Here is a 26,529-nt window from a genome sequence, read left to right as displayed (position 1 = left end):
AGATGTTTGCACATATAGTGCAGCTTCTTAGAATTAGAATAACTATTTGAGGATACACAAAAATTGGAATCAACTTCATACATAAAGTTCAGCAAGTTGTGTTGGTTACAGCAACAAAAAAACCTCTCAAGTTGCACAATCTTGTTTCCAAGTTGCCGCAACACAAACTGACTGAAGCCAACAAACACCTATTGAATTTTTGATCAAAATAAATATATATTGCATAAACTGTCAATCGGGTTTATTCAACTTATGATTTGAAGGCAGTTGATGAGCTCTTCACAGATAAGACGGTGACATGATTGGAACAAGAGCTGAGACGGCAGATTCTTCTCTATATTGTCAGCATGAAACTTAACACCTTTAGAAACGTCGGTGGAAATGTTGACCTGTCCATACGTCCAAACTTCAGCCTCCGTTTAACTTCATGAAGTGTCCCTACAAATGTAAACATCCATTCTTCTATCAATCAACCATCTCTGACCAGTCTCTGCATTCATTCTCTTTCCATTCAGCTCCATTCACTGCTGCCAGTTAAGTCACAACAGAAGTAAACGTTGCAAACAAAGAGCGCTTACCCCGAGCTCCTGAGAGGAAAACTTCTTCTGCTGAGAGACAAACCGGTGAGCAGCCAGTGCAGGAGCAGGAGGCTGAGCGAGGAGCTGAGTGCCGTCTGAGAGATCGTCTGCCACTCTGTGGAAGAACTTGCGCTCTGACATAAAGAACCTCGTCCTATAACCCCCCCCCCCCCCCCCCCCACACCCAACCCCACCCCCTTCCTTTTCTCTCCCTCAACATGTCCTCGGGAATGAGACTGTAGCTCTTTTTGTGTCTCAACAAATTTGATAACAGACAAGGGAGTCCCGATGGGAGCCTTTTCGTTTGAACCCTGACCCCACCCTTTCTCTCTCCATCCTTTTCTCCTCAGAGAGCCACTTGTGCGCTCCACAATAGCCTGAGTCAGAATAAGTGGCGCATTCTAGCAGCGGGAAAGAAGAATGGCATGCCTCAGTCGCAACGAGTTGTCGGGTACGACTCCATGGAAACCGGGTCTCGTGGTGCGCCGGGCGTCTTTAACGTGAACTCCCACCCTCCCACTGTTAGATAGACGATGGACTGTGCCGTTAATTGAGAAGTTTATGACTAAAAGTCTCAGAGATGATCTTTTGTAGACGGTCTGCTGAGTTCTAAGGAGGGCCCCCGTGCCCTATAGGAGTGCAAGAAACAAAAACAGAGGAGGGGGATGTGTGCTCGTAGGAAACAGAGGCCCTTGTTGCTGTCTTGCCTCCTGGGGGCATCTTGAATTGGAATGCCCAAAATAATCAGTCACATAGCCATCGGACAGATGTGGAGAGAGGACCCGCTGGCAGGGGGGGGATAATATTTCTTTCATACACGGACTTCACAGCTGTGTGTCAGACACATCGGCTCTTTCTCTGTTCACTATCATCGATATGCAAATGCATTTCTGAAGACGTGAATGAAGCTTCTATCTGTGTGAGAAGCTTTGACATCACTGCTCTGTTAATCTACTGCCAACTGCTAATTGGGGCGTCCACCCCCCCCCCCTCCCCTTCCTCCCTCTTTCTTTTGTTCCTCTCCTCCACTTTGTCTGCTGATCGTCTTGTCCCCCCGAAGCGTAAACATCACCCTGTCTGAGTACTCAAGATCATAAATACATCAGTGTTCATACTGCTGGGGGTGTTCAGCTCAGTTCAGTTCACCCCCCCCCCCCCCCCCCCCCCCCCCCCCAAAACAAGAATTTATTGAAAACCGAGATGCTCTTTTTTAAAAGTGGACAATGCTGCCTTTACAATGAAGTACTGTAAAGTTTTTGTTGTTGTTGTTTTTCTAAAAGCTTAATCTACATGGATATTTTCTATGTTTACTTTTGATCAAACAAAAATGTTATTGAGCTGGTGGCCTCGGGATGCAACCCAATAAAGAGAAAAAGTAAATAAGTCAGAGTCTTTGCTTTCACAATGTCACAATGTTTTATTTGACAAGTCGAGCAGAAAACAACAATTTCTCAACAATTAGCGTTATATTGAATACAAAGAACAACATTCTTTATGCCTTATGAATTGTCGCTGGCCACCCAGAGGAGTTTATTAATCCTCCAGTAGAGATGGTGAAGAACAAGCAGTTTGAGAAACATGCATGAGGGACATGTTTTCAAAAAATGGTCAAATGAAGACTGTTAACACTTTTTGCACTTTTTATTTTTTTTGCATAATTTTTCAAAGAGAAATGCTGAATGTAAACCTGTACAGACTTTTCATGTAAATAATTCCTGTGAAGAAAGTTTTTTTTCAATTCCATCGACAAAGTAATCCCTATATTGGAATAAATGCATGTTCCTTCATGTCTGTAAGTTAAAGCATTACATTTTGTTTAACCTTTCTTCAGAAGGAGTAAATACAACCAGTTTTGGTTGTATCTAGTTTCACAGTAAATGTACTTAGTTTGTTTTGCAAAGAAAAATGCTACTGTGCATACAATTTCTGAATGATTAAAATAGATCATATAATCTTAAGAAGATAGGTTTATTTTGTTGTTGTTTTTATTAGAAATGTATAAACATTCCCTTTTAAATGCAGTAAATAAGTAAATCATTGGCTTAACAGGAGTTTGTAGAAGCATGCCACCTATTCTGCGACTCAATGCAAAAACCACTGTCACTTTAGGTGTAGGCTTTATGAAGCATTTATTTTAACATGTAAGGTTTTCAGGACAGAGTTACTTTAGGCTTTCGTTCAGGTTCTCTTCAACCTCACCAGACCCTGCTGGAAAAGACTGGATGTCAGACACGTGTTCTATCTGACTGGCTGGTTTGTGTCTCCACCCTTGTAACACTGCTGCCAAGTTATTAATGTGCCTCATGTTTTATCACTGAAGGCTCAACTATTTAAATAATAATACATGTTGTTGTCTATAGCTCTACCTTGTTTAGCTTGAATTTGTATGCCGGTTGTTAATTGGGAGGCAGTGTTAAGGCACTTTCACCTGGAGTGTCGGTCTTCAGCTCATCTTTGCGTTTGTGGTCTAGATTGGGTGGAAACACTGCAAGCTTTTAAAGGCATTGACATTTGACTCAGTCCTCGGATCTTTCTCTGGTCACAGTTAGGTCGTCTGAAAACAATTGTCTCATGTGCTGGCACCTACAACCTGCTCAAAGATTTCTTTTTTTATTGTTAAACACTAATCCTATATATTGGGTTTTTTTTGTATTTAGATGATGTCGATTTACTTACCACATGGACTGTGCAGTGAAGCACTTTAGTCAAGTACTGATTGTGCTACTTCACCAAATTGTCTTGACATTGACAGCTATTTTGTTTTCTTTTTGTGGATTATTTTAGGTTATATTGATATACATGAAACACACATATTACATATTGTACCTTTTCAGGCCCCACATTTGCAAAAAATCAATTGTGTGGATTCATTTAGATTCCATAAATAGTTTAAATGATGAACGTGAAGCTCTAGATAAACACACAGATCTGCCACTAACTTAGCTTCATGCCACAAGTTGTTTCTTTCACCTCCCATGAAAGGCATTATAGGATTGATTTATCTTTCAAACTACAGACAGCTACTCCTGATCTGCTTCATGATGTCCTTGTCTTTGTGCCACAAGTCGCTGTGTTCTGACTTCACATGTTGAAGCGCTGGTTCCTGGATTGTAGCGCCCTCCTCTCTCTGAGGTACATGCTGACATAGGAAGTTATAAGATCGTCCATCTTGTAACCCTTTGATGAGAAAACACCGAGGTAAAGAAAGGGAAAATGGAAAGAGTACACGTGATCTTAAAGCGGGTTTCCGAGGGCGGGGCTCACCAGGGAAGTCTCACACAGGAATTTGGTTCCTTTGACCAAGCTGCCAATAGTCATGTGGAAGTAGGTGCTCCCACTGCACCAGTTGGCAATGCGGTTGAATGGGTGAGTTGCCAAAACATCCTGCGAGCGAGAGAAAGGAGTGGTGAGAAACAGTGCTTCCACTGAAATACAAACAAATGTGTGTGCTTGACTTTCTCCAACCTTGGTTTTAGGGTGTATGATTGCGAGTCCCTGTTTGCTGATGGCTATTCGCACAATGTCTGGAAAATTTCGCTCAGACGTTTGCTGCAAAAACAGTCAAAAAGATCAACGCTGGCAGGACTAAGAGAAGGGGCAAATATCAAATATCGATATGACGAGATATTTGTTTGCCATTCCCTTGCTGCAGCTTTTACCTTCACTTCGAAGAAAGCGCAGCCGAATGTTGGCCACCGGCTGACGATCTTCAGGAACGCCACCTTTGCCTCCTCAGGAGTCGAGCCAGCTTGTTTGTTAAAAGTCGCCACAATATTCTGAGATGTAGAGAAAATAGAATCACATGACACAGGGCTGTTGTTTCTATAAAACGCTTTTTTTCTTTTCACTTAAAACAATAATTTTGCAACACATCTACAGCCTTGGAATATTCTCGGTTTCTCCAACTAAAGAGAAATCCTCTGAGAAAATCGAGAACAATTAACATTACTCCAATTCCGCTGACATACTGCTATGAACATCAGCATTTTTTTGTTGTGAATCAGTTTAACAAAAAGCAACAACAACTGCAGTTGCAGTAATTATAAATCTGAAAAAGTGACATGTCCTTCGGTATTTAAACTTTGCAAGGCATGGCGAAGCAGTGTCCTAAGTAACCCCAAGGGGCCCCCATAATAAAATTGAAAGAGCCAGTGTTTGAGATTTATAGCTGAGGTCTGCACCCTTAACCACCAAACCGAAAGTGTCCAGAGCCACACAGTTAAAACCTTGGCTACAATCTGCTGTCCATCTCCGAGATTATTTATTTACTTAAGTCAAAGGTGACAATAATAAACAGGCCGTTTTTTCTATCTATCTAGAATATTACTGAATTTGATTCAGTTCAGAGCTTGCTCTACCACAAAGGTCATTTATTTATTTATTTATTTATTTATTGTGGCTGCACAGAAAAGCTCCCTACCTTGTCCTACATGTTGGTTCATTGTGACCTTTGTGCATCTTGTTGATGCATGATAACCCAAAAAGATGTACTTTTACTGTCCATTTGTGTTTGTGATGACATTTCCCTGTAGCCTCACATGCAAATATGCAAAAATGTGATGATGCTCTCTGCCCATGTCACTTTCAAAATATTACCATGTTAAGTCTGAAAACTAATATTAACGTGAAAGAACTCTTTAAATAAATCCCCACTGTGTATTTAGTGATACTAATGACCCTTTGTGTCGTCAAGAAATATCTCTGAAAACCCCCACAGCTCTAGTATCTGCTGGTTTTAGTGTTTTGATGGGACTTTTCAACAATAACAACAAAGAAGAGTAAGATCCGTCTGGTTCTTGAAGCTTTCTCACCTTCTTCCACTCGTTCTCAGACATGGCCTTCAGCTGGTCGACTGGCACCAACTCCTTCAGGAGCTTCGGTATCATCACAAGCTGGCTCTTGTCATTGCCAGCCTTTATCCTGAGCAGGAGGCCGGCAATGTTGATCATATCTTCTCTGTTGGTAATATGATAGCCTCTCAGGTACTTGGGTAACTCCTGGAAGACATGAAGTGTCATTTGAATTATGATGTTTTGTCGATTGGGTCATGACTGATTGAGGGATCTGCCACGGTTCCGATCTGCTGCTGCCTCAACAGGAATAATAATCAGTTAATATTTCTCTTTCATTTCAAATGGAGAAGTTAATCAGCAAGAAAGATGTGATGTAAATGTACCTGAGGGAAATGGAAGATACCATCAGCTTTTAGGTCTCTGCCGGGGATCACATTGAACCACAACTTCCTCATGAAGAACACAAGGTACGATATGTTGACCGGCCCGGCTGGAGACACACACACACACACACACACACACACACACACACACACACACACACACACACACACACACACACACACACACACACACACACACACACACACACACACACACACACACACACACACACACACACACACACACACACACACACACACAGACAGACAGACAGACAGACAGACAGACAGACAGACAGACAGACAGACAGACAGACAGACAGACAGACAGACAGACAGACAGACAGACAGACAGACAGACAGACAGACAGACAGACAGACAGACAGACACACACACACACACACACACACACACACACACACACACACACACACACACACACACACACACACACACACACACACACAGGTAGGTAAATATATCTAATTTAGGCACCAGTCATACAGGCCCTCTATTTACATGATGTGTTATTACCGTCCTTGATCCTCTTGGCTCCCTTGGACCAGTCGGTGATTTGTCTCAGACTATCAAAGAAGTAATCTGTGTCATTCAAACTCAAAACCTGAAATAAAACAAGCACAGTTACAGGCTGTTTCCTAATTCACTAACGAGGCAGGAGAGTTTACAAGAAGCCAAACAAATGATAAATTCAAGAAGAACCTTGTCGTGTGTTTTGACAAAAATACTGAAGCCGTCTGCTGAAGCCAGCTTGAGTTTCTTGGTGATGTTCTGGATGAGGTCCTTGACCTTGGTGCTTGTGGCCACCTCAAATATCTGGAATCAGTTGGAAAACACCGAAGTGTCAGACCACTTGAAACCCAAACTGATGTTAGTTTTCTTTGTCAATGACGTGTTTTTATGAATCTCAAAGATCTATGTTCTCGCCTCGTCCGTGTCATTGGGGAAGTGGACTTTGTGGAAGATCTGGGTGCTGTTCTGTTGGATGGCGTCCACCTCCACTTGATGAGGCGGGAGCTTCCTGTGCTCAATCCTACAATAAAACAGAAAATTCTTCGTCACATCCCCTCAAGTTGCCGTTGTATTGAGCCTCATGAAATAGATGGTCCTAGGGGTGGGTTCAGACTTGTGAAATAAATAATGAGAGCAGTAAGTGAACTTTATTTATAGAGCAACTTTCATGGATAAAGATCAAAAGATTCTTCACACCATTAATAGCAGAAAGATAAATACAGAAATAGTGTCAGTACCAATCAACAACAGGAGCTTGTGGCTTTGAAAATGCTACATACAGTATATTGTTACCAATTTATGGATTATCAATTTTAACGGAAAAAATATATGCAACTAATTTGTTGCGATCAAATATCTTAAAAGGTCTTAATGATGTTCTGATGGTTAAAACATCAACACAATAAACCCAAGACTGCATTAAGTGTAGCAAACCAAACTATTGTGGAAACTATCATGATTATTGTCCAGTTTACTGCCTCATTAAACAAACTAAGCTTCCTTTGAGTGGAGGTGATGTGTAACGGGGTGCAGCATGTCGGCCGTACCTCAGAGAGGTCTGCATTCGCTGCAGACAGTCAGACGCGAGCGTCTGACTGCGACGTGATTCCAGAAATCGCCGTGCATGCTTCAAAAGGGACTGGCTTGGAGGAAATAAGCCACAGCAGAGCCAGAGCAGCTGCCAGCCCTGCTCTACGCTGAACCTGCATCATATGAAAAGAAGCAAAAACAATATTATAAGCTTACCCCCTTTCAATCAATGGAAAGCTATCATTTCAGTTTCAAGACTGAAAATAGGTGAAATGTACAATAATGTGTGCCTTTTTCTCAAAACCTGCTTGTTGGAAAATCCCCAATCTGAATTTTCACCAATTATTTGTCAAAGTGGAACTTAAAGTCAGAGTTTTTTAGGTGTTTAATCTATTTAGGAAATATGAAGAAATGTTTGTATACCGGTTGTTATTGTTGGTCATCTGCTTCATGATCTGGCAGTAGATCTCATCCCTGAGCGCCTCGTATTTGGTGGCAGGGCCGAAGATCTGGTCGGTAAGCTCCAGAGGGCTCTGCATCTGCTTAGTGGGGTAATCCCCCATGTACTTCAGGATAGGTACACACTCAAGTCAAGGACTACTGGGGTTGAACGTGGAGGCTATACAAAAGTAACTCACTGGGTGACATACTAGCTGGAGGAGCCTATTGTTGCCACAGGAGAATCTAAATATCTTGGTTGGAGCGACATAATGCTGGTGAAAAAATGGCAGTTAGAGGACAAATCCAAGAAAATGCCCAGTTTCCCCATGATGGTATTAGAAGTCATAGTAATGCCATATAAATAACAGACTGTTTGTCATTGAAGTATTTATGGCAAAATACAATAAATTCATTTTCACCTGAGGTCAGAGGCGTACACTTTCATTGCATCCAGTTCTTAAGACATGATTGCAAAGTAGTGTGTGATGTGATGTGATGTGATGTGATGTGATGTGATGTGATGTGATGTGATGTGATGTGATGTGATGTGATGTGATGTGATGTGATGTGATGTGATGTGATGTGATGTGATGTGATGTGATGTGATGTGATGTGATGTATTTCCTACAGGCAGCATGCATAACTCGAAAAGTAAGGGTCCTAACAACATACCCTTTGGAACCTCCTTACTAACTTCAGTATGTGTTGAAGAATCATCAAAGGAAAGAAAAGCAAAGTCACCCTGATAAATAAGATCTAACTGAGCTTATTTTGATTGGAAAATCAAAGGGTGATGAAAAAAATAACTGAAAACATTTTGCATGTGAAGGATATCAGTGAACGCGAGGCAGGCTTTGTGGCTCAGCTCTGTGTTGCATAACTTCTGGAGGAGTGGCTGTCGGATTGGCTCTCTGGAGTTGGCCCACAGCCTCTCAGGAGCGGCATTTCGAGAAATCACCTGCCGCTTCACGTCCTTTGTGGGCTGCCTGTAGAATTGAGAACACAGGACAAGCATTCCACAGGACATGTTAGACAGAAAAAGGTTTAAAAAAATTTAAATGACATCAGATTTTTGATTTTTTTTCATATTTGTTTTTCTTCGGAAATTATTTTCAAGATGTGATTTTATTCACAGCGCTTTATGTTCATATTTCATCATCACTATTATCGCAACAGATGTTTTTTGTTTCTTCTCCAAATGAGGTCCCAAATCTCTGTTTTACCTCCCTGCTGACCACCTGTGTGAGAGACAGCCCACGTCAGCCTGAAATACCTGAAATACTGGAGAGAGAACTCCTTCAGTGTGACAGGAGCCATTTTTTCCATCGTGTCTGTTTGCTTCATGTTTGCCTCCATGATGTTTATCCTTTGGTTTGGAGAGAGGTTGATGAGGCTCTGAAATGAATAAAGATATTTGAAGCACGCTGCAGAGTCCAGAAACTGTAGCTCATCAGACACAGACTTGCAAATGACAACTCCGTACCAAGACCTGGTTGGTGGGTTTGCTCAGCGTTGGCAGGATTTGGATGGCCTCAATGGGGACGGCTCCTGTTCGCCTCGTGCTGTCGCTTTGGCCCTTTACCCAGCCCCGCTGCTGAGAGAACTCATTGTCTCTGATGATAATAATGAGCTCTCCTTTCTTGAAGCTGAGGAGCGTTGGGTCTTCTGAAATAGAGGGAAAGTAGAAGTTAGGCAATTGACAATCAGCAATGAGCAGAGGTTTCTCTAAAGGTGCCATTTCTGCTGTTTTAAAGTGATCGGGGCTCCCACCTGGTACGTTCACTTCCTTCAGAGCGACTGCGTATTTGGAACGCTCTGTCAGTCCACTGAGGAACATGGTGAGTAGGTCGCCCATCTCCTCAGCATTGGACCCGCTCAGGACGAAGTCTCCTTTCAGCGTCAGCAGACTCACGACCTGGCCAAACGCTTTAACTTCTCTAGGTGGCGCAACAGAGACCAAAACACACGGTTAACAAGGACCTAGTGTGATCGTTGGCATTTAACATAATTATGTTGGACGGAGACATTTCATGCAGACAAAATGTAAACAAATAAAACTATATCAGATTAGATGTTTCTTCACTGATCCCGAGGTGGGGAAATTAACTGCTTGTGTTGATGATTTATGGTTCAGACGGCTTGAAACAGTCGGTTTCCTCGAGCTGATGGCAGCTTATCACAGGCTACTGTTTACATTCATCAGTTCCTGGCACAGCGTCCGCTGTCACATGCAGCTGGTGTCAAATGACAAGCACACAGTGTTGCAGGTCAGCCGGCATCTCACTAATAAACTATGGCTTCATGGGAATGAACAGATCAGAAGAGAGTCGGCTTTGCTTAGAGAGGCAGGAGCTCAAATGTATTGTTTCAGGCAAAAGACAAACAGAAAATAATAAATATGTACTTTGTTGTATTGTGCATTTCATGAAAAGTTGAGTTGACATGAAGTTATAAAGTTCATTAAAAAAACACTTTATAATGACCATATTATGTCCTTTTTTGGCAGCTGGAGGTAATCTTACATGGATTTCAGTTTTCCCTTGACCGATATGAGCATATCTACCTTTTGGTATTGATGGCAGTGACTTCCGGGAAAGATAATTCCAGCAGCCTCTTCTCTCTCTCATCCAGGAACGTGATGCCAGTCCAGTTTATTGCCACGATGAAATGCTTTTTTGTTAAATTTGGACCTGAATACATGCACAGAGGAAGAAACACAATTAATAAGATATAAATTGAACTTTGGGAAATGAAAAAGAGTCCATATGTGTATAATTTCCTTGTTTATGGCAGTTTACCTCATCATATCTTAAGACAAAAAGAAAAAAAAAAAGCCTTTTAGAAATATTACTCTGCATATACATGTACTTCATTTCTTTTTATAAAAAACACATACCTAATTAATTAGAGTTATATGAATGGAACAAAGGAGGGTTTATGAAAACCAAGCAAAAGAAGTACGGCCATATTGGTTCCCTGAATCCCAGCGAGCCTGAAGCAAAAGGTCCGAAATGCAGCCAAAGTAATTATCTATCTATTTTACGTAACTATCACTTAAAAGGAACAGAAATCTTCATCAAGACATGTTTTAGGATCAAATTAATAAAAGGTTGTATTTTTGTAACAGGGTCAATTTATTGAGCAACCTCAGGGAGGAATCAAAAGAATCAAATCTACACGCAAGATTTAAAATTAAAATTAAATAAAATGGAAAAATGGTATTATAGTGTTGCCATAATATTGGATAAAAATAAGAGTGGATGAGTGTATAAAATGACTTTATAGTCTTTTTTTTTTTGTATTCTTATTGATCATTGATTGTTTATACAAAGGAGCAGATTACACAAGTCATTCTTTCTTCTGCTCCCTTTCTCTCACAACTTGGAAACTTTTTGTATTGTATTGAATTGTTTTGTTTGTTTTTTATTTGTCAATGGATGAAATAAAAAAAAAAATACATAACTATGTTCTTCAGGAATCAAAGGAGTCGATAAAACTGACATCTTTCATCTTGTTTTGTGGCAAAATCAATCTAAACACAGTTGTGATCTGTTTGAAAGAAACACTTTGTGAAACATTCGGTTGGTTTTTGTGAGAATATTCTGCAGATTGTCCTTTTTTGAGATTTAAGCACAATGTGTTCTGTGGATGGATTCTGGAATGAAAATCAATACAGCACACTTCATTTGGAGGTAATTATTATTCATCTCAATTATTAAGATGCTGTCATAATGTTAGATTTCACTGTTTATTGTCAATATTAAGTGGTCAGAGTAACACAAATAAAGAAGTCCCTGTGCCCTTGTGACGCTAATGGCCCTGCAAAAACTGAGCAAAGTCGTAAGGTTCCACCTAAAACATTCAGAAAAACAGACTTATACCAGTGATCAGACATGTTGTGTGTTATTGTCTGTGCCACAGCAAACAACAAAAGAAAATGTGGTCCCTGACATACTGGTCTGAGGGAGACGCAGACATTTCTCTCACACAAGTTCTATGTTCAGTGAGGAAGCAGGTTGCAGCTGAACACGGCCTGAAGGGCTGCCACCTCAACCAGCATGCTGGCCCAGTTGTTGGTAAAAACAGTGTGTTTGTGGTCTGGGGCTACTTATTAACCACAACCCACATTTTAGCCTATAGAATATTACCACTTTTCAAAAGGGTGGCCTTCATTTCACACCTTTTCCAAACTTGCTATTGAATTCTTGTAAAAGTCAAAATGATTCTGGTTGCCTCTTTTCCAAAGCAAACACTTACAGCAGCCTCTCCTGGTCTGTTTGTGAAGCTTTTTAAAAGCAAGTTTGAGTCTGTGGTTTGTTCTCACAATTGAGGCATGCATGCTGCACTGTTTTGTTGTCTGTCATTTGAACAATAAGAGCAATAGAAACAGGAAATGCTGTGGATTCAGTGCATATTTGAAGATCGCTGAATCACCGACTACCTTGGCCGTGGTACTGATGAGGTAATTTTTTTATTTTTTTGCTCTTGTTTCCATGAGTACTTTTCACAGTTCTGTCCAGCTATAAATACTCATTTAAAAAAAAGTTCCTGTCTGATATGACATTGAACCTAATTTTGTTGTGGCTCACTAAACAGAATTCAGTGGATAAATTTCAGGTTTCTCGTGATCCCGGGCCCACCTGAAACTTTGGTGACCTGAAAGAACCTGGAGAACAACATGGGCCACGCCTCCCGGGCAAAGTCGACCATATCTGCCTTCACCAAATCGACTTTTTGTCTTGCAGCCAGATACTGAGCCTTGAATGGATTGAAAAGGAAACAGAAGCATTAAATCTGATCACTGGCTTTTAGAGCCTTTGTTGAGGCTTTGCATGCAGCACCATCTGATACAGGACTGACCTGAGCATGAGCTGTGCTGACCATCTGCGTCCACTTGGCCTCTGATTTGGATTCCAGCAACGAGCTCTTGATACAGTCCTGCACGGCTTCCTTCACATTTGATTTGCTGCTGTCTGACTCGTGTACAATGTACAGATGTTGAGCAGCCAGCTGAACCAAATCGTCCTCCTGTGAAAGCATGAATGTGTCGTTTATACGGGAAAGCATTTTGAGGGTTAAAAACAAGGCGCGTTTGCGATCAACATGGACTCACCTTTTCACATCGGTACTCTCCAGACTTCAGCCCATGAATGATCTGTCGGTGAATGAGGTCTGTACTGGCTTTGTCCTCCTTGCTGTCGTGCCAAGGGGTGAAGATCTCCTTGCGGAACAAGAGTCGCCAGGGAGTGTGCTGCTCCTGACCTCCCCTCCTCTTCACTTCCTGTTCACACTGGGAGATGGCGTCCATCACGTGCTCCCGACCACTGCCCAGAGCCCACACCTTGGCAGCAAATCAGAACTTTTTACTTTTCCTACAAATGATGAGATTAAGAAGTGGCTTCATGCAGCAAAGACTTGTGGTGATGGGAGAGCGGAGGTTGAGCTGTGATACCTGCTTCTGCAGAGATCAGTTTACAACAGGTAGTTCTACTAAGCTTGATCAGAAAAGAGAAGGAGAAAAGCTGTTTCTGCAGAATCAAATCATTATTTACTGTCATAGTCACTCCTGTTGTTGCCGAGTGTGTGGGCTCTGAGATTACTGTGTTATGATTATTTTACATAACAAAGATTGTCAATCTATTGTGACTGGTAGTTACTGCCATTTGACACCCTAATTTTATGACAGTAAATTGTTTTTTATAAAACAAACAGAGAAAAGAATCTTGGGATTTTAAGGGTCTATTTTAATTCTTTTTTTTTTTGGTATAAAATTATACTTTCATTATCCACATTATTCAAACAATTGAACAGTGATTCGGAACACATGATGATGTGACAAGCAAATATCAATATAGCTGATTTATAGGTGTAATATAAGAAGAATATTTGCAGCAAAACTGCAAAAAAACGAAATCAAGTTAAACAAATGTTTGTTTATCGTTTCTGAAGAAATTATTGTTGAAATATTAATATTCTTTATTTATAAGTGTGAGCAAATCATTTTTTTCATAAGGGCATGGTGGGTCCGTGTTCCCGATGCTGCAGCTTTACAGGACTTTCACATGAAGATTGAAAAATATCTAATTTTAAAACTTCTATGAATTTTTCTTTCTCTACTTGCATTTGCAGAGTCACCAGCGTATTCATGAGCTGCGACTCACAGAGCTTGAATAGTCACACTTGTAGGCTGTTAAGACCATCAAGACATGTCCAATCGATCAGTTGTTATGGAAGACAATGTCATGATCTATCACAATAAAACACACATTACAGATTTAAAAGTGAAATTTACATACCTTTTCATACAGGGCGACATAAATAGAAAAGCCAAAGGTGTCTTTGAGTTGGATTTTGTTGGCGATGAGTTGGCAGACCTCTCTGGATGTGGACGCTGAGTCAACAGGAAGGTTGATGGAGCGGCCATCCAGCAGAATCACTGACACCAATATGGGCTTTTTGGTCTTGGTTGCCTGTCACAGACAAAGCAGTTCGTTGATTGAATGAAGATAACACAATCTGCTGCCAAGTGAGGGTGTTTTCAAATAATTAAATAATCTAAAATGAGCTGAGGTCATTGTCTACACAAAAGTTGTTGTTTTTTTGTCTCCAAATTCAGATCAGCACATCTTTTGTATCCACTGTGTTCTTTCAAGTTGATCTCAGGACCTGTAGCTCCAGCCAGGCGGGAGGTTCCCCTCGCACTCCGTTCGTCACGGTTCGCCGCAGCCTTTCAGAGCAGTAGGTCGTGTACCCTCTGGGAGCAAAACGAATGAAACTCTGGAGGTACTGTCGAGACAAGAGATAAAAGCCAATGAGGACAATGTCACCACATCGAGTACCTTTCATATTTTATAGACGTGGCCAGTGTGGCTGTGATGCTTACTCTTATGAAGCGATCACTCGGAGGGAAGCTGCCCAGACAAAGAGAGAGCAGGATCCATCCACGGAAGTAGCTTTTGGGATTGTTGTTGTCCTGAAGCTGCTTGCAGATTTGACAGTAAATCTCGTCCCTGTGTGAACCGTGTCAGTAGAGGCTTAGAAAGAGAAGTCTGATAGAGAGCGAAGCAGCTTAGGAGTCAAACTCTTCTCACCTGAGGTCACGTCTGAGGATGGCGTACCCCGTAATGATGTGGAGTTTTTCCAGAGAGGTCAGTGGCTTGTCCAGGGTGGGTGCCTCTCCAATCATGACATCGTTGTCCTCTTTAACAGTCTGCTTGGACCCTTTGGTTTGATCTCCTGACTGTGAATTAAAAGATTCAGTGTCCCTTGTTCTGATACTCATTGAACAGAAAAACAAGGCTGTTGTTCCAGTGTTCCAGCTCTCATCCCACCTCCCAGATGATCGAGGAATTCAAAGCAGATTTTGTGATTCCACTTTGTTGACCAACAGATTTTCTTTTGGAAGAAGACTTTTTGTTTTTTGTCAGAAAGTCACCAAACACTGAACTTTTCCTGCTTTGTGCTGACTCATCAGAAACCATTGAAAGTGTTAGTTATTTGTTATTCCTTAGCACTCTCTGAAGCAAAGATTAAGGACATTTGAGTGTTTGTCGTGATATTACACCACATCTACAAAATGAAGAAATAGAATTAAATTATATATCGTGGGATGTTTACCTGGTCCAGGCCGACTGTGTTGCTGAGATGTCTCTCGTTTCTGGAGATTAGGTCCTGAGGTAGAAGTCGCTCTTGTGCAGAGGTTTGTTGCTTCTTTGGCTCGGGAAGGTCTCCCATGAACCTCATGATGATCCACCACACTGTCAGAGAAGCCTGGTGAAAACACAAAAGACATTGGATTGCAATTTAATCAAACAGCAAGGCCAAAACGGTTGAGAGGGAAAAAACCAGAAGGTCTGAAGCAGCACCAGAATGTCCCTCTCGTCCTCATGGTAGAGTAAGGGCTGTCGAAGACGCTGACGGATATGGTTGGAGGTGGCAGCCCCCTGGAAGTACATGGAGGCAAATTTGGAGAAGGAGTACTCATCCAGGTCATTGTCATCTTCCTCCAGAGCAGTTTCCTCCATGGGAATGTCATCAATGTCTATTTCTTCAATAATCATCCTCTTTCCATCAAATTTCTGAAAACATAGACACACAAATACCGTTTACTTATCAAATCGCATCTAAATCTTGAGCAATGTGGCCAAAACGTTTTAGTCCCCAAACCTCAAGTCCCAAAGGTGCTTCTCCGTCCTTCCCTCCAACCATACTGGGTAGGAAGCCAAAGATGTCGTCCATTTCCTGGTCTGTGATGGACTCAATCCGATCTTGGGTGTCCAAATCTCTCTTCTTTCTCAACACTTCTTCCAAGTACCTCTGTTTCGCCAGTATAGCCAGCCGCTCTTTCTCCTGTTCCTTAGCAGAGAGGTACCTCTGAAAGAACATGACACAGTTTGAGGTCAGAGGAAAGCAACTTCTTCTGAGCTCTCTTTAAGGAGCTCCCCAATTTGTAAACTTAGGGCTTACTGTTAATTCTTTCTTAAAACTATCTAGTTTAGTGTTATTAAGTTTCGTGTGGAAATATGCAAAGGACCAACGTGCAAAATGGTTTGAGTCATTATGTGACTATAATAATGACTTGAGACGTCCGAGAGACACACTATATAGAGGAGCATCTTAAGGGTATTTAGTTATGCCTTTTTTTAATATATTTCTAGTTTCATTTCTCATTACCTGAGGTTTAATTACCTGTATTATGTACACTACAGTATGTGTCTGGATGTAAGGTAGTTCATGCTGGGTATTTGGTGTTGGACATCAATAAACCCTAAAATTAACTTCAACAGAAACCACCATCGAACACTTTTTATCAAAAGTGAGCTGTGAATATTTTGAGGGCTCAAAGACTGAAATGTGTAAATGGGAGGATATTTCCTTTAAGACATTCTTCGGGCATTGTGTCACAATAATCAATTAAATTACATTTTTAAAAAAGCATTTAGAAATAAAAACATGATGAAAATGAGGTTATCTGTTTTATTCAATGCATAAAATATATTAAATAATTATCAGACAGTAGAAACATAACTAGAAGTGAACTCTTGAAACTTGAGAAATAAAGTCAATCAAAACATTCTTATATTCTTTTCCAGTTGTAGAGATGTGAAGGTTCCTTGTAAACTCACGGCTCTTTTCATGTCTTTGAGAGCTTTCCTGGCCAGCATGCCCCTGGTGTGAGCTTGCAGCAGGACTACAGCCGCTCTCTTACGCCTCCACTCCTTCCTGGCCAGGAATCCTCTGATCTGGGCCTGCATCACGCGGGCGGCCTCCCGCTTCTTCTTGTACAGGAAGTGCATCTGACGAGAACGAACCTGTGCCTGCAGTCTGGCAAAGCCCAGCTGCACCTACAATCCAAAAGCAGCTGCAGCTTCAGTATAAGCCAGAGCAGGATTTTTGTTTATGTAAATACATGACGAGAAGACTTTTACCATTCTGTACAGCTTCCTGCCTTTGTGGCCCTTCCAGTGTTTCTGGATGACCAGCGCTGCTGCCCTCTTCCTCAGGAAGTCTCTCCTATTGAGGGCACAAATCATACAATCATGAAATTACCCTTCATATTTAAAAAAAAAGAAAAAAAAAAGGCTAGAGGTGGTACCTCACCTGTATTTGTAGCCTTTCATGACTTTCTGGATCAAAAGTGCTTTTATGTTCAGTTGTTTCATTCGCTCCAGTTCAAGGACTGTGTCATGAAAGTCCTGAGGGAAAACATTGGTCTCATTATTTTAGGTGCATAACGGTTTCAGTTTGCTATAGTTGGATTCTGATTTGTGTATTGAACGGAATTTTACATTATACCACTTTACATTTCCTACACAGCTTTCATAAATAGTGCCAACATACTTATGAGCAAATATGTCTCCGAGGGTCTGGACTGTACCTTGAGGAATATCTTTGATTTTCCAGTCTTCCAGTCACCTTTCCCGGCAAGAACACTTTTACAGATGCTTTCACAGCATTTCTCTTTGCTTTCCTGATAAACAAAAACAATTGTGATCACAACAAAGGGAGGGGACATATTGAGAAACTTCTCTCGTCATCACGTCCAACTGACTTTTTCGGGATCACACATGTGAGCCTTGAGCAGGACGCGGTAGCGATCAAGAAAGTCGATGAAGCTGTAGCGCACTGGATAGCCAGCTTTCCGGATCCTGATGGTCTCCATCATACCAGAGTAGCGGAGCTGCCTCATGCACAGCTCCCTGTCAAACACCTGAGACAAGGAAGCATTGAGACACTGATTTAACCGCCACAGTCTGTTTGTTAAACAGGCAATTCATTTTATTCAATAGGTGTTCTGTGCTTACCATTGGCTTCTTGAAATCGTTGGGTTTAATGCAGCGTATGAAGTACGGCTGGCATGCGGCCAACGTTTTCATCAGCGAGTCCAGAGACTTTCGAAACTGTCCGGTCAGCGTTGGCACACGCTTCTTGTTATCCATCGCCTGCGGTCACACACAAACAAACGTCACACAATGTAAATAATTGTTCACCACTAAAGTGTCTCTATTAGACGTCTGGTTAAAGCCACTGGAGCTTTGAAACGCGGCGCTGACCCTCAGGCTGTTCTGTGTCATGGTGATGACCATCTTGGGGTTGGCGCTGGTCTTGATTGTTGAGGAGCCGCCGGAGAGCTCAGTGTGAAACATGCTTTTGAGGAGTTTGTTGGAGGAGGTCTGCACCAGCTGAATCAGGTCAATGCTGAGGGCGTCACGGTTTTTCTCCAGGAAGCCTGAAACCAAAGGAGTGGTGAGAACGCAGCAGAGGAAGATCATCATTACAGCTTACAGTTCATCAATGATTGTACAAGTTAGAGTCTAGAGTTTGTTACAGAATCTCACAAACCCATCCTGGTCCTTTGCCAGATAATAACATTACTGGTATTTCAGATACTATGGACCAGTGCGTTGTACAAAAATCTAATGTGTTATAAGAAAAAAAAAAACAGTCAAAGGTATTTTCTTTGGAATTCAGCTCCTAAAAAAGACATTAAGGCAAACAGTAATCTTAATAAGCTCCAAACATGACTGTTAGCGGTCAGCTTACACCTGAACATCTATTAGCATCACTAATCACATGCAGAAGAAGTGGTGTGCGTGTGTGTGTGCGGGTTTCCTCCCACAATCCCAAAATACATTCACTGTGGTTCCCTTCATTGGTAGGCTGTTATACAGGTCAATTCATAAAGAAATGTCACCTCTGGGGACTCAGATATAAATAACCAGCAGGAAATATCAAAACAACTGTGATGAAAAAACACATGACTGACTCTTCGTATGTTTCCTAAAGCTCAAGTTCCTTTGTTTTGTCTTTTTGTCTTTGTTTGCATCTTTTCCCCGAGAGACTGACTTTGTGAATTCTTCTTCAAATAAGAGCATCACGGGTCGATTCAACACGCGTGCAGAGGAACGCGAGCAGCGAAGTAGAGGTAAAGGATGTTTTAAAGACAACGAGCTGGACGAGAGAAACGTTGTGAGTGACTGTTTGGTGTTTATTTTTTGTTTGTTTTAGAGTGCCACTCTAAACCATTGGGAAAGTGCACTTCTCGTTGCATAAGGATTCATTTGTGTCTGCCTGTCGGGTGTTTTTAGCAGAGCTGTTTTCTCAGAAATCAACATTTTATTTTGCTTTGTTTTTATGACTCTCTCAAACTATCAGCCCAACTGGTTGTTTATAGCAGATCTGATAATACCTTTTGAGTCGTAGTAGACCGCTCCTGCAAAATGCTGGACTCCAAACTGCGTCTCGTAGTTGTTCTTTGGAGAAAGGTAGATGTCTCCTTTCCCATGAACTTGATTCAGCTTTTGGAGAAGTGTGGCGTCTGTGGCCTGAAAATGGGTCATATTACAACTTGATTAGCATCTTTGAATGATTAAAAAACTATGATTTTCTTTTATAAGAGGTGCATGATGGACAAGGACCTTCGGGAAGTTGCTTTCCTCATCGATAAGTGCCATCATGTTCAGAGGCTTGTTGGCCAGCACGTCCAGGGTACGCTGGTTGTCCACGTAGTCTATGTGCTTCCAGACGATGTTCTCCAGGGCATACTCCTCCTGCTCCAGCTTGAAAACATGTTTGACGAAGAACTGCTGCAGCTGCTCGTTGGCAAAATTGATGCACAGCTGCTCAAAGCTGTAAGGGACCAGAGGCAGATGGATTTTAGTCTGAAAGAACAAGCTTTGCAAAGCTGTGATGACGTGAGAGCTGCTGGGATAGTTGACCTGTTTTTGTCAAAGTTCTCAAAGCCAAAGATATCAAGCAGGCCGATTGACTGTCGGACATCTTTTTCCTCCTCGGGTGGCTTGTAAATGGCCGAGTTGATTTTGTCCACCACCCAAATGAAGAGTCGTCCATATATCGCCTGCGCAAATAATACAGAGATCAGCGATGAGAGCACCAGACAGCACATGTCAGCATGCAGCTTTGTTGTCTATTTTTATTTGACTTTTTGTCCAGTGAGAAGTGTACTGTATGTGTAAATGTTGATTTAGTCTCTAGAATGTGTTTTTGATCATACATCCTTTCTGCACACATTACAGTTTTATTATAAAATTAAACACTTACTCTTGTACTTCTGCAGAGCTTCTGTTGTTTCTCTGCTAACTGATCCACTGCTATATATATATATATATATATATATACATCCCCAATCTATTATATCCCCCCCCAATCTATCTGTCCTATCCTTTCCTCTCTTATATCCTCTCTTCCCCCTGCCTCTCTCTCTACCTCTCTCTTTACCTCCCCCCACCCAAACCAAGGTTTGTATCTCCCCCCCAATCTATCTATCTGTCTATCCTATACTTTCCTCTCCTCTATCCTCTCACCCCAACCGGTCAGCAGAAAAGCCTCCACCTCTGAGTCTGGTTTCTACAAAGGTTTCTTCCTGTTAGAGGGAGTTTTTACTTTTCAAATAAATCTGCTTGCTCATGTGGATTCGTTGGGTTTTTCTCTGTTAAAAGCACCGAGAAATGACTGTGTTGTATTTGGTGCTATATAAATAAAGTTGAATGGAATTGAATTGAATTTTCTAAACCAGCCATCTGCACTGAAAGGCTCAGAGGGGTTGATCCAGGGTGGGCAAGGCAGCTAATTGCTTATGGGCCTAAACTGGAAAGAGGCCGAGAGAGAGAGCTGACATTGGTACATATCAATCACAATATAAAAGACCTACTCTATTTGTTTGCAACAGGAAAATGTCCTCAATGAGACCCACTACTCCTCATGTCGAGGCGAGGAGGGGACCACTCACAATGCCTGGCATTTGGTGAAAATCATTGACACCAATGGTGCAATTCCAACCTCTTCTGACTGAAACAACAGTTTGAGAATCTCCCTAATGGGGCCTCCAGCTAGTTGCTTGTTGTCTGGTGCTGCTGCTGTGAAACACGTTGAAAGAGTGAAGCGACCCTCTCCACCAGGGCACGCAAAATAAAATAAATAACTGGAGGGGCGACGGAAAAAACAACAATGCAGCGTTAAGTGAAAGTCATTTTGTCACAGTTTGTACTTTTCCCGACCAGATCTCCAGCTGTCCAAAGGACATGACATAATGACGTACAGTAATCTAAGCATTGCACTCTTCTTTTTACTCTTTTTTTCTACGTAGCTTCTGACAGACAAAAAACAAAACATAAAAAAGAAATGATTTGAGGTAAGCTGTGCGCAATGTTTGAAACTTTTTACACACCAAAGACATCGTAATGGGATTTTCACAAGCTGAGACCTGCAAGCAGCAGTTACAAAAATGCCTCCATCCTGGAGCCTCCGGATTATCTAGAAAAGCCCCTGCTGACTGTAACACATTCACCATGTACCCACTGAACATCAGCTCCTCTTCTGCTGCTTTATTACTGCTTCTTCTCATTAGTTCATAAATCTGTTTCTGTCATTAGGTCCAGATTTTACTCAAACTGACTGATGAGTGAGTGAATCTCTGACGTGTGAAACATCCTTTGCGATGTGTGTCACAGCTATGGTGCACGTTACTGCAACAAGGCCATCGGAAAAATAAACACTTTTGTATTAGCAACACCAAGTAAAGTAGCCTGACTACTTTTTAAAGAAGTAACTAATGATACTTTAATTTCCAGTTACTTATGCAACACTGCTCAGGCTTCTGGCTCCTCAGCAGGGAATTGGTACCTCCACTGATTGATTCATCAGTTGTTGGTTGATATTTCTGTTCTGCTCATAGACACGAACATCTTACATCCCTGAACCCTCAAGCTGCAACCCGGCAAGAACTGACTTATTCTGAAGTTTGCGTGCTCAGTGTGACTGGTTTTACTTTGACGAAGGCGTCCCTGCCGTCCACGGCTTGTTCGGAGGTCAGTGGTCGGACCACGCTCTCTCTGGCGGTCATGAAGGAGCGCTGAGTCAGGCCGTTGTCCAGAGCTTTGGGATCCACCTGAGGTGACAAGACTAAGCTGTCAGATGAGGTTAGTTCCATGTTTTGTATTTACGGGGGGGGGGGGGGGTCACATGCCTCCAAAAGCTGGCTCGCCATTGTGAAGTGGGAAGATTTGCGGGTGTCACAGCCCTCCAGGTTATTCACCATGGTGCCTGAAACGCAGGGAATATTAATTACTTGACAGATTTGACAGAAACTCTCCAAAACACAGGGTATGCGTTTGATTTGGCGCGCTCTCTCCCTTACTGGTAAAATTCAGATTTCCCAGGTGGAGGATGGCAGCGAGCAGTTTGGATATTTCCCAGGAGTCCTTCTCGGAGAACGTGAGGACTTTCAGAGCAGAATGAAAGTGAGCGTACTCGTTCCCGTCGTCGCGTCCTTCACAGCTGGTGCATTTACCCTGGTGTTGTGGAGTCAAAGCTGAATATGAATCTTCATCCTGTCATTTGTTGTTCCCTCTACAAAAATCAAAGACATCGGATTTCACCGTACCATGGTCAGATACTTGTAGTCTTCGGCGTTACCGAGGGAGAGGATCTTCTTCTGCTCTGCCGGCATGCCCGTCAGCATGTCGTAGAACACATGATAATTCCTTTCATTTGGGGCCTGCACATAAACACAGACATTCGTCATTACCTGGGATCTGGATTTCTGCTATAAACCATGAGCCATTCCCTCACCTGACGACACACTCGAGACTTCTCCAGCAGGTACTGTTCAATCCGAGCCCCTTCGATTGCCCCGTCCTTGTTGAAGTTGATGTCGACGTACTTCCCGAAGCGACTGGAGTTGTCGTTGCGGATGGTTTTGGCGTTACCAAATGCTGGGTAAAAAAATATAGATTTAATCCAAACAAGATCAATACAGAGAAGATGGAGAGGAACTGATTCCAGAAACTGTGGGCACTTACCCTCTAAGATGGGGTTTGCCTCAAGCACCTGCTGCTCGATCCAGGAGTGCTGCCCGCTCACTACAGCCAGGAACTGGATCATCAGCTTGGTGCTCTCAGTTTTTCCTGCTCCAGACTCGCCACTGATGGGGCAAATGCAGACGAGTTAAAGTGTTTGACCCGCATCTTGAGAAATTCTTCTTAATTTCGATTCTTTTTTGGTTCAAGTTCACCAAAACTTTTAATTTCTAACAAATTCGACCAAACAATTGTCTATAAGATCCTGGGAGTGATCCATGACCCAATCTGGGTCGTCTTTACACTGGTCTATTTTAGCAACTTAACTTATCACTTCTGATGACATCATTATTCAATACAAAAGTACTTTGAATTAACTGTGTTTAGTTAACAGTTGATTGAAGTACAGATAGGAAGATGTGCTGAAGACATCGTCGTGCAGGACCCTTTATAAACACCCTTCAATATGGTAAATTAGCTTTTAATGTAGGAAATAGATTGCCATTAAATCTTCACACTGGAGCCACGAACTGAACCACCTTTTCAAAAAAATACAAATACAAATACAAATACCAACAAACGGCGTTTAACTGTGTATTACATACATAAATCTGCATCTATCAATGGAGTTTGTTCAAAATTGCAAAGTCACCTTCACTTTCTTTGTTTTTTCACCTATAGTTTTACTATTGAGTTGAGGTTGTGTTGTTTTGCTAAATATCAACACGGCTGGGATTCAGTCTTGAAAAGTCCTCACAGACGTGCTGAACCGCACAACTGCACAGCAATGAAAATATAAATTGAAAAAATATATATTTATGTTATTTGTCTTCTCTAACACTTATAGTGCCGCCACTTGAACACAAAGGGAACAATTCAACAATTTTTACAAGCATTTTCTTCATTGCTTTCTTAATTACCTTACATCCCGCTCCCTGAAATAATAGACACGTATTTGTATATTGTGATTATACATGCAAGAAGAGATTGGAAAAAAAATCCTGTTTAATGTTATGTTAGTGAGCAAGAGGGAGCAAACTGTCCCAGAGCTGCTTTACTGAAGATCAGCAGGTTCTAATGGACGTCCATTAGTAGGTGATCATCAAATGATGGCAAACAAAAGAGCCCACTGGGGTCAATAAGATTCAATTTTCAAAGCCGTGTTAATCTCTTCACTTTGTTTAGTCCTGCGGTGCGAAACTCAGCCTAATCTGATCTCAGTCAAATGATGACATAATAACCTATAAATACTGATGATTTTGAAAGTTTTCTCATAACAAATATGAGTGCATTCAGAAATTTTAATATGTTTTCAATCTTTGAAATACATCCTGCTGTTTTAGTACAACCCGAAACTGGACATCCCTGTTATCCACACCAACAAGCAGCTGGATTTACAGCATGGCTGACCGTCCAGACGCGACAGCCTCCCCTGTCAGTGTTTACCTACGAGAGCTGCTTTAACTTTGGGTGTGCCGACCGACCCACTGGATACGTCTGTAATGTGACATGAACTGTATTGATCTAACTGTATGAAGAAGAACTGTTGACCACCAGCTATTTGGCTTTGAAGACTTGTTGTATCGTCAATCCATCAAAACATTCACAGGCCGACAAAGTTAATCATGTATTATGAAGCTCTATTTGTTTTTGCTGGTCGATTCCACTTCCATCTACCAACCTGCCTGCTCGTCACACAGCACATTAATGGGATTCTTCTTCTTCTTCTTCTTGTTATTGTTGTTATTATTATTGTTGTTATTATTATTTCTGTTATTATTATTATTAGTGAGGTGTGGTGTGCACCATGGGGGCATTAACCTGAAGAACTGCTGCACCTGCTACTTTTCTGCTAAAGTTATTTCTATTGTTGATTGCTGTCTGTTTTCCTTCAGACTGTTTTTTTTTTTTTATTTCATTTTCAAGGAGAGTTGTTGTGATTTTGTTTGAAGTTTGAATCCGTAAAACAAATTCAGACACACAAAAAGCAAGTGTAGGTTAACAATGTAAATATCTATTGTATTGATTTTAACTTTGATTAGGAGAAAAGGCTGAATTCTACTGTCAATACAAGTTTGCACCTTGTTTTGAGCGCAAAACCGACCTGATGATGCAGCACTGGTTATTTCGGGTGCGGCGCATGTTGAAGAAGCAGCTGTCTGCGATGGCGAAGACGTGCGGCGGCAGTTCGCCCAGACGTCGATCTGTGTACATGTGCACATAGTCCGTGGTGTAGATGGGCAGCAGCTGGTAAGGGTTCACCGCCACCAGAATAGAGCCTGTGTACGTCTTGAAACAGAGAGGGACATTAACTACCACACAGTGGCACGCTTGATGGGGTTTGTTTGTGTACATGAGCATAATGAAGTTATTATGGTGGGGGTGCAGCGTCAAACCAGTGACCCAAATGACCCCTATGTTTAGCCAGAGCCGCGGCGCACGAGGCATGTGATTCCATAGATTCAAGCAAGTCACGGATTAGTCACAGTCACCAACCGTGACCAAATGTCAGGTGGTTGATATTGTTATTGCCAAGACAAGATAATATCAGTCTGTAAATGTTGCCTCGAGTGTTTAGAAGCAGTGGGCTTTCTGTGGAGGAAAATAATTAGATTCATGGCTTTACACACACTGTGGCGTTTTGAAGCCATGAAGCAGAAACACTGAGACCTTCTCTTGTAACAGAGGCTGATTCGTCCCCATGGAGACAAACCGCTGGGACATAAACAACAGGGCAAAGTCTACGGGCGAGAGGGAGGAGGACGCCGGGCGAACGTCGAGGATATCGTAAAACAAGTTGGATGCACCGGGAATAGAAACTTACATATATGTTTCCCTCTTTGTGCCGCACCAGGAGGTTCCTGAGCAGCCCGGCCTCATTCAGGTCCCCCAGCCTTATCATGTCGTCCACGCCCTTCACTGAGGTGGGGTGCATGAGGCGAACGCCACTCTGGCTCTTCTTGTTGATCTTGTGTGCCTGCACGTTACAGAACAAGTGATATCACGAAGGAGTAATATCACAGGACTTTTACTCTGGACCTCTGGTCGTGGGATGACTGTCGTACTTTTCCTTCATCGTCGACCAGTTGGAGCTGCCCGGTGTCGGTCACTGTCACCTCCGCACCGATTGGCACACCGCCACCGATGTCCACCCACACGAAATCCCCCTGATTAAACAAACCAAACAGTGTCATTTTAAATAGAAATGTTCTGAAGAAACCTGTTGTTGAAGTCAATATCAAGATAAATGTCATACCTTACTCAGATGCAGCATGGTGGCAGGAATGTGGATTCAGCCTGCAAAGAAATTGAAGTGTCTATTTCCACTGAAAGATCCTCGTTACTGCAGTTATACTTGATTCAAACCGACCGTCTATGTCAAGTCATGCGTGTGCAGTACTCTTTCATAGGTAATATTTGAATGGATTATGCTTCACCACAAGATGTATACATCCG

At 42.0% G+C, this 26,529-nt stretch overlaps 1 protein-coding gene across 1 annotated transcript; it reads right to left on the bottom strand.

The window, feature by feature from the left end:
* Positions 1-1,973: 1,973 nt before the first annotated feature.
* myo7ba (myosin VIIBa) lies at positions 1,974-26,347 on the bottom strand (the record flags this gene model as incomplete). The annotated part of the gene is made up of 46 exons (XM_080472713.1): positions 1,974-3,755; positions 3,843-3,962; positions 4,044-4,127; positions 4,238-4,354; positions 5,390-5,575; positions 5,755-5,861; positions 6,290-6,377; positions 6,476-6,589; positions 6,701-6,806; positions 7,333-7,488; positions 7,739-7,881; positions 8,571-8,742; positions 9,030-9,151; positions 9,240-9,421; positions 9,527-9,693; positions 10,320-10,446; positions 12,397-12,508; positions 12,608-12,784; positions 12,870-13,097; positions 14,053-14,226; positions 14,423-14,542; positions 14,640-14,766; positions 14,848-14,932; positions 15,439-15,526; positions 15,622-15,834; positions 15,923-16,129; positions 16,882-17,100; positions 17,185-17,269; positions 17,357-17,451; positions 17,634-17,726; positions 17,808-17,966; positions 18,061-18,198; positions 18,310-18,485; positions 19,446-19,581; positions 19,675-19,885; positions 19,975-20,114; positions 22,044-22,163; positions 22,242-22,318; positions 22,413-22,566; positions 22,659-22,772; positions 22,847-22,989; positions 23,077-23,198; positions 25,178-25,362; positions 25,898-26,050; positions 26,139-26,240; positions 26,330-26,347. The coding sequence occupies 46 exons, from the start codon at positions 26,345-26,347 to the stop codon at positions 3,660-3,662; spliced, it is 6,258 nt and encodes a 2,085-aa protein (XP_080328839.1). The 3' UTR covers positions 1,974-3,659.
* Between the last annotated feature and the right edge of the window lie 182 nt (positions 26,348-26,529).

This window comes from Lipophrys pholis (assembly GCF_963383615.2).
Source record: "Lipophrys pholis genome assembly, chromosome: 10".
Taxonomy (NCBI): domain Eukaryota; kingdom Metazoa; phylum Chordata; class Actinopteri; order Blenniiformes; family Blenniidae; genus Lipophrys; species Lipophrys pholis.
Note: the sequence above shows the minus strand (reverse complement) of the source record. Positions and strands in the feature narration are given on the sequence as shown.